Source organism: Cibotium barometz, chromosome 19 (genome assembly GCF_041138505.1).
Source record: "Cibotium barometz isolate CiBa-2024 chromosome 19, ASM4113850v1, whole genome shotgun sequence".
Lineage (NCBI taxonomy): Eukaryota > Viridiplantae > Streptophyta > Polypodiopsida > Cyatheales > Cibotiaceae > Cibotium > Cibotium barometz.
The window spans coordinates 50,448,129-50,458,836 of NC_141064.1; the positions used below are offsets into that span (position 1 = coordinate 50,448,129).

A 10,708-nucleotide genomic window follows, 5' to 3' on the forward strand; every position below is an offset into this window, starting at 1 on the left:
ACTCAACTGCATTGTCACTCTTAGACTCCCTAATTCCTTGTCCTCCTAATGAAAGAAGATCCACTTGAGACCCTTGTTTTACCCCAATACATGGGAGTCACACCTGCTCCAACCATTTACCTAGCACTCACCTCATGTTCCCGCCAAAGAAAAACAAGTCCCTATCTTGTCCTTGATGACCATATCTTCTCGAGCCAAGAACCTTACCACCCATGCTACCAACAATCTAAACAAATTTACAGCTAAAACAAGAATTTCAAGAGAAAAAGAAACCCTAAAACATTAATTGCAAGGGTAAAGAAAATGAAGTGAAAACCACTCACGTGTTTGCCAATAGGTTGAGGGGGAGGGGGAGGGGGAGGAGCAGGAATACTTCAACAGCTTGAGGGAGGCTTTGTTGCAAAAAGAGAAAAAATGAAATCATGCTTGAGTTTCCTTGTTACTATTCTTTCAAACCAAATGAAATGTGAATTTTAAATGTGATGCAATAATTAGGGATGTGTGGTGTGAATATATGTTGTAAGACACCTTGTAACTGTTGGGGATGACCAATGCTGAGCATTTGACATGCAAAAGTTAGCGTGCTCACTCTCTAATCACTCTTCAAAATTTAAATTTCCAATGTGATAGAATAATTAGTTTTAAATTGCTTTTATTCAAACTAACGGTTTACACTTAGAGATAATCCTTAGGTGGGCAAACTTAATTTATGCTAGGCTATCATTAGGATTTGATTTACGTATGACTTTAAAACAAGTTTGTTGAGCATTTAAAGAAAACAAAAAGGAAGGACATCATAACAACGCTACTATTCAATTTCGCACAACTCCATATTTTGAACGAATAATTTACTCAAACTAACTTTGGAGATTTATTTTTGTTTACGTAAAGGCAAGCCTTGTGTCTTTTCTTTTCACACGGTTGGCGTGCAAAACTAGATTGGTTTCTCACGACGTGAATACCCTAAGATATTCAAGCCTGAATTTTGTTTGGAGATGTGGATGAGAAATATAGAAATGAGTCCAAGAAGGTGTAACTGAGCGACTTATATGGATGAGAAATATAGAAATGAGTCCAAGAAGGTGTACTACAACCTCCTCCTGTGGATTACAAGTAAATGACTGGCTTGGTTTTGAGTATTAGCAGTTTCAATGACCTACTACAACCTCCTCCTCTGGATTACAAGTAAATGACTGGCTTGCTTTTGAGTATTAGCAATTTCAATAACCTACGACAGCCTCCTCATCCTTTCTTTGGTTACCCACAATGGCTCTAACACATTGGTCTACTAAATGTACTAATCTCTCATCTCAGGAAAAAGACAGAGCCGACTCATTCACTAACATATAAGAGATTGAGGTCTTGAATTAATAGAAAGAAAGAATAAGAGCTGCACTCGGAAGCACAATCCAAAGTGTAAAAATATGGTTTATTAGCCTTCACCTTTGGTCGTATGACACTATAATTTTTTATTCTAAAGCACACTTAGAGCAGAGTGCGACATTATGTGACTATAAGCTTTAGCCAATTGTAGGTTGAGTGGATCGAGAATCGAGAGAGATGAATGATGAGCCCGTGTTGCTTCTGCAAATGGTGGATCCTACACAGCGTAGCCACGTTCAAAAGTTAGTTTACTTTATGCTCCCTTCATAATCTCTCTCTAGTATCCATGGAGAGTTCCACCAAAATATTCTTGAAACTTTCCATCACTGAGCATGCATGATTGGATCCATTCAGCCAAAGTTCTTTATCTCTTTGTATAAATTAAGGTAATATACTGCCTCACAGTATACATTAGGATATTATACTGCCTCTCACTGTCTAAATTAAGGTAATATACTGCCTCACAGTATACATGAAGATCTTCACAGTATGCATTAAGATATTATACTGCCCCACAGACTATATTATAGCGATCAACCTTACCTGGCGCTAGTAGTAACCAAGCGAACCCTGCCTGTGGAAGCTTTTGGATAAAGTACGATGCTTTTGGAACCCTGCCTGAGGAAGCTTTTGGGTAAAGTAAGATGCTTTTGGATGGATTTAAGATTCTTTGATTGCATAAATCGACTAGGAAGGGCATAACATAGAATAGAATAAAGGTGAAGCTTTTCTCTCTTCAAGAAATGAAGGATACGAGGTGGAATGAAGTGAATGTGAAGTGGGGTAATAAAATTATGTGTACCCATACGATAAGAGAGAGGGAAAGAGGTATTAACGTCGGTAGAATGCAATCGGAGGGCATATACGACCAACGGTGGAAGTTCAAGAATGCAACACTAGGGCATATACGACCAACGGTGGGACCTAAACTCGGGTGGAGAGAGAGAGTGTGTGTGTGTTTTGGGAGATGCTTTGAACTTGAAAGGTTAAAATGAGGGCATTATCGAAGAGAAGGGGAACAAAATAGATTTGGAAAAAAAAAGGGGTGGTCGTCCCTCCCCCTCCCCCTCCCCCTCTCCCTCTCCCTCTCCCTCTCCCTCTCCCTCTCCAGGGCTCACAATCAATCATGAACCTGTGGAGGCTGCTAGATGAGATTGCTGCGGTTGCACCTCTCCGAGGACCCTCTAGGTGAGAGCTTCCATACATCAAGTAATTCTTATCAAAAGAAATCTAAGCTATTGTAAGCTATGATTAATTGAAAAATACCAAGCTTTAAAGCTGTGACTCATGCCGGGCTCGTCTTTGCTTCGAGCAGACTCCCCCCTGCACCCTTGTTTTACCACATGCAATTCCTCATTGGTGATGAGAATGAGAGATATGGTGGAGGGTTTGGGGACGCCATGGACACAAGGGCGAGAGACCTTGTCATCACTAGGTCTCTGGAGGAGGACGAGAGGCATGATGAAGGGCCCATTGACATAAACGCAGTGCTGAGCAAGTGCAAGAGGGAGGTTTACAAACCCAAGTCGTTAGCAAGAGGCAAAGCTAAAGCAGATGAGCAAACCGAGTGCCCTGTGTGCTTGGAGCAATTTGAAGCCAAGGATGAGCTGCTCAGGCTACCTTGTAATCACATCTTCCATCCTGATTGCATTGTCCCTTGGGTTAAAGGCAACCATGGGCGCTGCCCTGTGTGCAGGGCTGAAATCCTACCAAGGGCAAACAGAGGCGATAATGTGGCAGGCCCTTCCAATACCACAGTTGCTACACCCACCAGCAACCATGGTGACCCTTTCCGCCCTGCTGTTAGAAATGTGCCGCCCCACCCCCATCCTATGAATGGCACCACCCATCCCACCACGAGAAATGTGCCCATCAACCTGGGAAGACCAGCACCGCCCAACAATCTCCAAAATACCAACTATGGAAGGCCTGCTACCATCGTAGATGTCCCCATCTCCCATGGAAGGCCACCCAATTATCCTCACCCTGCACCTTCCAGTCGTGGTGGCTTCTATAGAAGAAGAAGAGAGGATCATGACATTACGATTGCCTTTGCAGAGATGGAAGCCACGTTGGCTAGACTCGGCTTCCGAGGGTGACTGAAAGCTTGAGAGATTGCACGCCAAAGTTCATCTCCCATCAATCTGTAACTTGCTCACCATTACTCTTTCTAGGGAGGAATATGTAAGATCAATGCCTGAAGGGCGGAATATGTAAGATCACCGTTACTCTTTCTTTCTAGGGAGGAATATGTAAAATCAATGCCTGAAGGGCGGCATGACACAAGCCACCACAAAACAATAAGATACATTATTCTCTCTCTCTCTCTCTCCTTCACAAACAGATAAACAATGTTCAAATTGGAGAGTCATAAGAAATTCTGCCTTTTTGTCAGATAATCAATATCACATTAAAACTGTCCCCAAAATTGGGCCTGACCAATGTGTAAACACAAGTTGTAGTGGGCAACACTTTTACAATCATCATTACATTTTTTAAAAGTCTCCTCATGACCACAAATTGGGTGTCCGGTGGATGCTACCATGTGTAACGGCTCTAAGAGATTGTAGGACACATTCTAAAAGGAGAGACCGGATAGATTTGAATCTACAATTGGCTTAAGATTGGCACGTAATAAAAAAGAAACCATAGCTTTTCGGGGAGTCACAAAACATCTTTCGCGCAACACACTGCACAATCTCTTTTAAACCATCGTATGAGGACAGCGAGACACAAAATGTACAATCTCTCCCACATAGTAGTCCTCTATGCTTTTCGGGTGTCCGCACCATGTGTGTAACGGCTCTAAGAGATTGTAGGACACATTCAAAAAGGAAAGATCGGATAGATTTGAAGCTACAATTGGCTTAAGAGTAGCATGTAATAAAAAAGAAACCATAGCTTTTCGGGGAGTCACAAAGCATCTTTCGCAACACACTGCACCATCTCTCTTTAAACCATGGTATGAGGACATAGAGAGACACACAATCTACTCTCTCTCCCACAAGCTCTCTTTAAACCACGGTATGAGGACGTAGTGAGGCACACACAATCTACTATCTCTCCCACAATCTCTCTTTAAACCATGGTATGAGGACATAGTGAGGCACACACAATGTACAATCTCTCCCACATAGTAGTCCTTTATGCTTTGGTCCATAATTTTTTTGGGAAGTGTTGTTGCCATGGGAAAAGTCTCCATGTTTTCAATTGAATCATTCCCATTTTCTTGTACATTCGTAGGAGTTGTTCCATGTTTTGTGGTACATGATTGCCATCAAAATCTCCCTTCCACCTTATGAGCTCATGAGCCAATAACACAAGGCTATTCTCTTCTTTTGGCCAACAAATTGCTCGCCCTCTTGGATGTTACCACTTTTGAGAAAAGCCTTCACAAAACCTCATCTTCTATTCCTTTTATAGATTCCACAAGCTTTGCATTCGCTGCATAATGCCATCATCCATATCAATTTGTATATTTTGATAAGATTGTGGGTGTTGTAAAAGGTTACATCCAAGTCCTAGTGTATCTTCATCATTACCAGTGTATGTTCTTCGCTTTCCATTTCACCTTGTTAAGTCTAAATTCTTAGAGCACTATTTTATGTTAAAGAATAAGCAAATAACATGCACACATCGTCTAATAAGTATACATTTTATTTTCCTACTTGAGCTCTAGTTACATGGCATAATTCTGGCGGCTTACAATGATTTTTCAATGTCTGATTATTTGTTTTCCTACTTGAGCTCTAATTATCTACCACAATTCTAGCTTACAATGACTGATTATTTGTTTTCCTACTTAAGCTCTACTTACATGACATAATTTTGGCTTACAATGATAACCACCAAGTTATCATAGCTATTCAAGTCACCTTAGCCTTTGTCGAATCATGTGTCATTAGGTCTTGCGCAATGTGACTCCCTTAATGTTAGGCTCCCACCTTCTTCTTAGGTTTAACACCCACCTTCTCGACATCCTTGCCACCACAAGATTGGGATGATTTTCCCTTTGGCTTATAGTGGCCCTTAGAGAAGGCTTTGCTTTTTCTTTTTTTTACTAACATCAAATGCTCGATCTCCCACATGCATACTAAGTTTTGTTTTGTCAAGATCTTTCTTCTTGCAAGAGAACTATAACCAAATCATCAAATGGGGTTACATATTTATGAGCCGAAGTGTAGATGCAAAACCTTGGTATGAATCTAGTAAAGGTGGGAGCAGAGTAGACATTGATGAACTATCCGAATACTCAGTGCTCTCTTTGAGATCCTCGATCCTTAAGAAACTCTTCCATTATATCTCCCTCATGTATATGATGATGGGACTCTACAATAAGCATAGAAGTAGGCCACTTGTGCCGTGTTACACACCTGGAAATGCACAACAACTTTATCCCATGTCTACTTGGTAGTTTTACATGAGTGAATGTGAGTAATAATTCTCCTTTTCATGGAAAGTGCCACCAATGTATGTGCATATATCCCACCTATCTTGTTATGCTATGGGAGGTGTGGAGATAGATGCCATAGTTATATCTAAACTAGTATAACCATCCAAAGAACTTGTACTATCCTATGCTAGTGAGATAGGGTGTGCCTCAATACCAATAATAACATTCTAAATCCCTTTAGCAAAGAATACATAATTGTTTAACCACTTCATATATTAACATGGTTTCACCCACCCAACTTATTATAATGTGCTTTGTGATCTTACCCACTCAATGGGCACTTATCTTTTGTAAGACAATAGTGCAATATATAAAGCAACCTTACCATGTGCTTAATATCAAATAAGGAAAGTCCATGAACTCCATGTACAAAGTTTCTTAAGATTAGTAATAGAGATCGGACCATTTTTAAGTTTGGCCGGCCTAGTGTGAAAACTAGTCATTTATGTATAAGTCATTTTTGACAGTAAGAAATGGAAAATCATTCCCTTACAATAGTTTATTATGATCTCTCCTCATCCCTCTTCTTGCTTGCTTGATGGTGGATGCATTCTAGATAGGTTTAGTTGTAGGTTATCTTCTTGCATTAGATTCCCCTTCATTCCCCACCTTTTGTGAGAGTGTCACACTGCCAACTAGGGCCTAGCTACCTATCGTCCTATTATCAAAGGGATGTTTGAGGAGTGTTTTATGGAAAAAAAAATTCAATGCGGGATGATAAAGATTTTTTAACCCTTTTCTATAAATCCTCTATTTCGACAGAACTTCTCACTCACCCCACCTCATCATACATTAACGCTTTCAAGGATGGAAGCTAGACTAGGCTGGGGGATTATTACTCCTTTTTCTTACACTTTTTGTAATCCCTACACTAGCTTAGATATTTCACATTGTATTCGGCTACGAGACCACCTTTTATGTAATAAAAGTCGGGCATATAAGACACATGATTCATGAGTCTAGACATACAAGCCTACAAATGTGAGTCTATAGGTAGGTATACCTAGCACTCTATTAAATAATTATTCCTACCACCATAAAGATTCATTGGTACATAGTCCATTGATGAAATGCTTTCAATGTAAAGGCCCACATCATATTGTGGAGTACCCTCAAAAAAATACTACACCAGATCACTCGAGTTCTCCAAGTACTCCGAATCCCATGTCAAACCCCAACATAATTACTTAAGGTGGTAGAGGCACATGTTACTAAATGTGAATTTAACCATGCTTATAAGGATTATCCCAACACAATCACCCCTGTGGGAAAAATAATTTGCTACCACTTTGATGAGCCTTAACTTGTAAACATACAAGGAGGACTTATCCATACAGATCCCCTTAAGTCCATCACAAGGAGAACTTATCCATATAGACTTCCTTGTTGAGTATAGAAGGAGGACTTATCCATACATACCCCCTTAAGTCCATCACAAGGAGGACTTATCCATACATACCCCCTTAATGCCATCATAGAAATCTTATTGATTTACAACCCGAAATAAAAAAGCAAGACTTCTTATTCCCCCTACTAGCAGTCTTTCCAACCAATTTCTATTCTTTTTTATGTTGTTCCTTTTCCCTGTTTCTAGTCCGTACCTTTTTTTCATCCATGTGGTTGTGTTCTCCCCTCTCTCGGACTCAGTAGAGTACGAATACTGCATCAAAACCATCGACTCGAGAAGGGGGAAACAAGGATCCCTTGTTTGGGTTACACCCAACTATCAATTAGTTGTTTACCGATGGGAGGGGAAGAACAAAAGAAAAGTGTATATAATCAAAAAATCATTTCTGCCAACTGGACTTTTTCAAATTGTTTCTTCTTAAGCACAAGAAAGCCAAGATGAGAGTGGCAAAGAACATCCAAGGCTATACTAATAAGATGAAAGTCTAGGCTTCAACTTCAAAGAAAACCCAAGATGCAAGTCCCAAAGGTTGCAGTATCCCCTAAAAAGGCTAATGAAGCAGAACCAGAGGTTGAAAAAAAGAATACCTCAAAGAGCACGTGTAAATCCAAAGCACAGCAAAAATCAGTTAGCAAGGGCAGCAATGTAATGCCAATTGAAATTGGTTAAACCGAGAGCTTCAAAACTACCTCCCTTGTGGGAAAATCAACCAAATGAGATCCCACTTAAACTCACTTTTCCCAAGGAAGAGAAACCCATAGACTACAAAAACCTTCCAAAGAAACTCAAGGAGTATCCCAATCCCATGTTGGAGAAAGAGAGAATGAAATAACTCCAAGAGTTTGTGAGGAGGGTGTAGGCTGAAGTATAGTCTTGCTAGAGTAAATGGCTAAGTAAAAACCACTAACCCTGTCTGATTGTGTCCCAAACCCTATCTCAGATCCAATCACAGAACCAATTAGGGAACCTCAAATTTTACACAAGGCCTTAGACATATCCAAAACCATTCTCAAGAGGTTACAAATAGAACCAGTTCAAGAGCCTCTACCAATCCAACCAAGCCCCACATTGCTAGTAGATGTAGTAGTAAATAAGGAATATGTGTGTGGGAGGTGAAATCTGGCCTTCCATGTGTCATCAATGCTAATGTAACATTTTCTTTGAGTTGATTAGCGGATAACTTTATCTCATCCCCATCAGAGAGGCACATCCTCCCAGGGAAGGATCAATGTACACCTCCTACACATTGGTAGGTCCTAGACCACCTCAGAGTACGCATGAATCAAATGAGTGTGAGTATTACCCATAGGACATAGCAAGCCTCATAACCTTCTTATCCTTAGAAGTTCAAGTTTTGTTAAGTTCTCTTTTGTAAATATACAACTTTGGAGAGACTTATCCACTAAATGAATGGGAATTTAAGAGCCCACATAGTTGTACCTGAACCTAAGGAGGAAGAGGACAACCATGCTTCTCCCTCCATATCAAAAACAAAGGGCACCTAAATGTGCCCATGAACAAGCTAGAGTACTACTTTGAAAGTGATGAAATGAACTTTATGCTACCTATAGTATACAAGGGTATTACGGTCTCTTCGTCTAGTAATCTTGGATAGTGGTCCCATGGTAGCACAATCACCAAGGATTGTTAGGAGACTTGAGGTAGCCCACCACTCATAGGCATAAGTCTCTTGGTAAATCTTACCAACAAGAACACAACGGAACCCCCAACTCATAGGGGTCATGCAAGATGCAGAAATTAGGGCCTTAAACCGTGTGGTATTTGTGGGAAGAACAATCATCGTGGAAACAATTCTTATTCCCAAGGAGAAATACTTCTTGGGTATAGGAGTGATTAGATCACATGATGGGATTTGGCAATTATAGAGGCAATATGAGGCAATATGCTTTGGGACATGCTGTCCAAGTATGGGATAATAGGTCATAAGTGAATCTCTATTCCATTAGAGATAAACACAAAATTGGTTGTAGGTGAGATCATTTGGAGGGCCCTACCATGTACAGGTGTATCACCCATATTTGAGCTATAACATTGTAGGGAGTTTGATTTACATGAGTATCACCTAGATTTGAGCTAAATTGTTAGGTTAATGAGTCAATTTATGCTTACCCCAAGGAATCCACACTTGGATGCAGCTACTAGGAGGATACTCAGGTATATAAACACCATAAGATACATTATGGACTTTTCTATGAATGATGGAGTACATGTACAAGTACATGGATATACAGATGTAGCTTGGGTTAGTAGTATCTCACACAAGAGATTTACTAGCGGCTTTTATATTTCTTTTGGGAGTGTTGTTATAAGCTACTATAAGTTGGAGAAATAAGAAGCAACCACCAATGGTTGCTTTGTTGAGTACAGAGGATGAGTATAGGGGCACTGCTATGGCAACGTGTGAGGTAGCTTAGTTGTAGAAGTGTTGAGATATCAAGCTCAACATGAGCTAACACTCATGACGTGCGTAGGTGACCGTTCCACCTTTACACCACTGGCACATTTGGTAAACATGATAGATCTTCACCATTGATTCTACAATAGGACTACACCTAGTCCAACTGAGTTATGGTATACTTATCTTGCTAGCTCACCTACTTAGCATGTTCACATTATGGACCACTTATACATAGTACTCTAGTACTTATGTTTTTTTTAACTTATCTTGCTAGCTCACCTACTTAGCATGTTCACATTATGGACCACTTATACATAGTACTCTAGTACTTATGTTTTTTTTAACTTATCTTTTGTAGACCTCTAGAAGGCCCTTGCACCATAGAAAGAGTGTAGGAACAAACCAATGTCGTAGTGCTTTTCCCAATTGCACTCGGGAGCATAAAATAGCTCAACCAAGAAGCCAATATCCCATGACCTAGATCACAATTGCATGGGCAAGGTGTGTCACTCACCTCATGAATACTTGTTCTTAGGATTATCGTAGAGGAGACATTGTGCCACACGCCGCACTCCAAAGCTCCACTTTGCCCACCGCCACTGCACTCCAAAGGAGGCTTGAGCCTCTTGACACCTTACTCTCTCACACTCACTCTCTCACATGCACACAAGCAAGCACACATAAGATCTCACACAAGGAAGCAAGAAAGAAAGCACTAGCATAAGATAGTAGATAACGAAAAAGAGCACTCTATTGAATTAGCATAAAAGAATGAGTCATGAGAGTTACATTTTAGGTTTTGTAGGTGACTTCTAGGGTTCACACTCTTGGGCAGCCAAAGTTAAAATTCTGATTCTAGTTAGTGTAAACACCTATTCTAAATCTAGCACTCTCCACCATGTGGCATGTCTTTAATATACAAGCAACGAGCACACGTAAAATATACAAATCATGGTTTTCAAGTGATATTTTTTTCATTTTGGTGCCTATGTGAAAATGATGTGGTGGCTAGCATCGAGACGCCATATAGGTCTGTGTGAAAATG

At 40.3% G+C, this 10,708-nt stretch overlaps 1 protein-coding gene across 1 annotated transcript; it reads left to right on the plus strand.

The window, feature by feature from the left end:
* Nucleotides 1–2,268: 2,268 nt before the first annotated feature.
* LOC147628716 (uncharacterized) lies at nucleotides 2,269–3,701 on the plus strand. Its single transcript, XM_086813947.1, has 2 exons — nucleotides 2,269–2,571; nucleotides 2,699–3,701. The coding sequence occupies exons 1-2, from the start codon at nucleotides 2,510–2,512 to the stop codon at nucleotides 3,480–3,482; spliced, it is 846 nt and encodes a 281-aa protein (XP_086670073.1). The 5' UTR covers nucleotides 2,269–2,509; the 3' UTR covers nucleotides 3,483–3,701.
* Nucleotides 3,702–10,708: the final 7,007 nt, after the last annotated feature.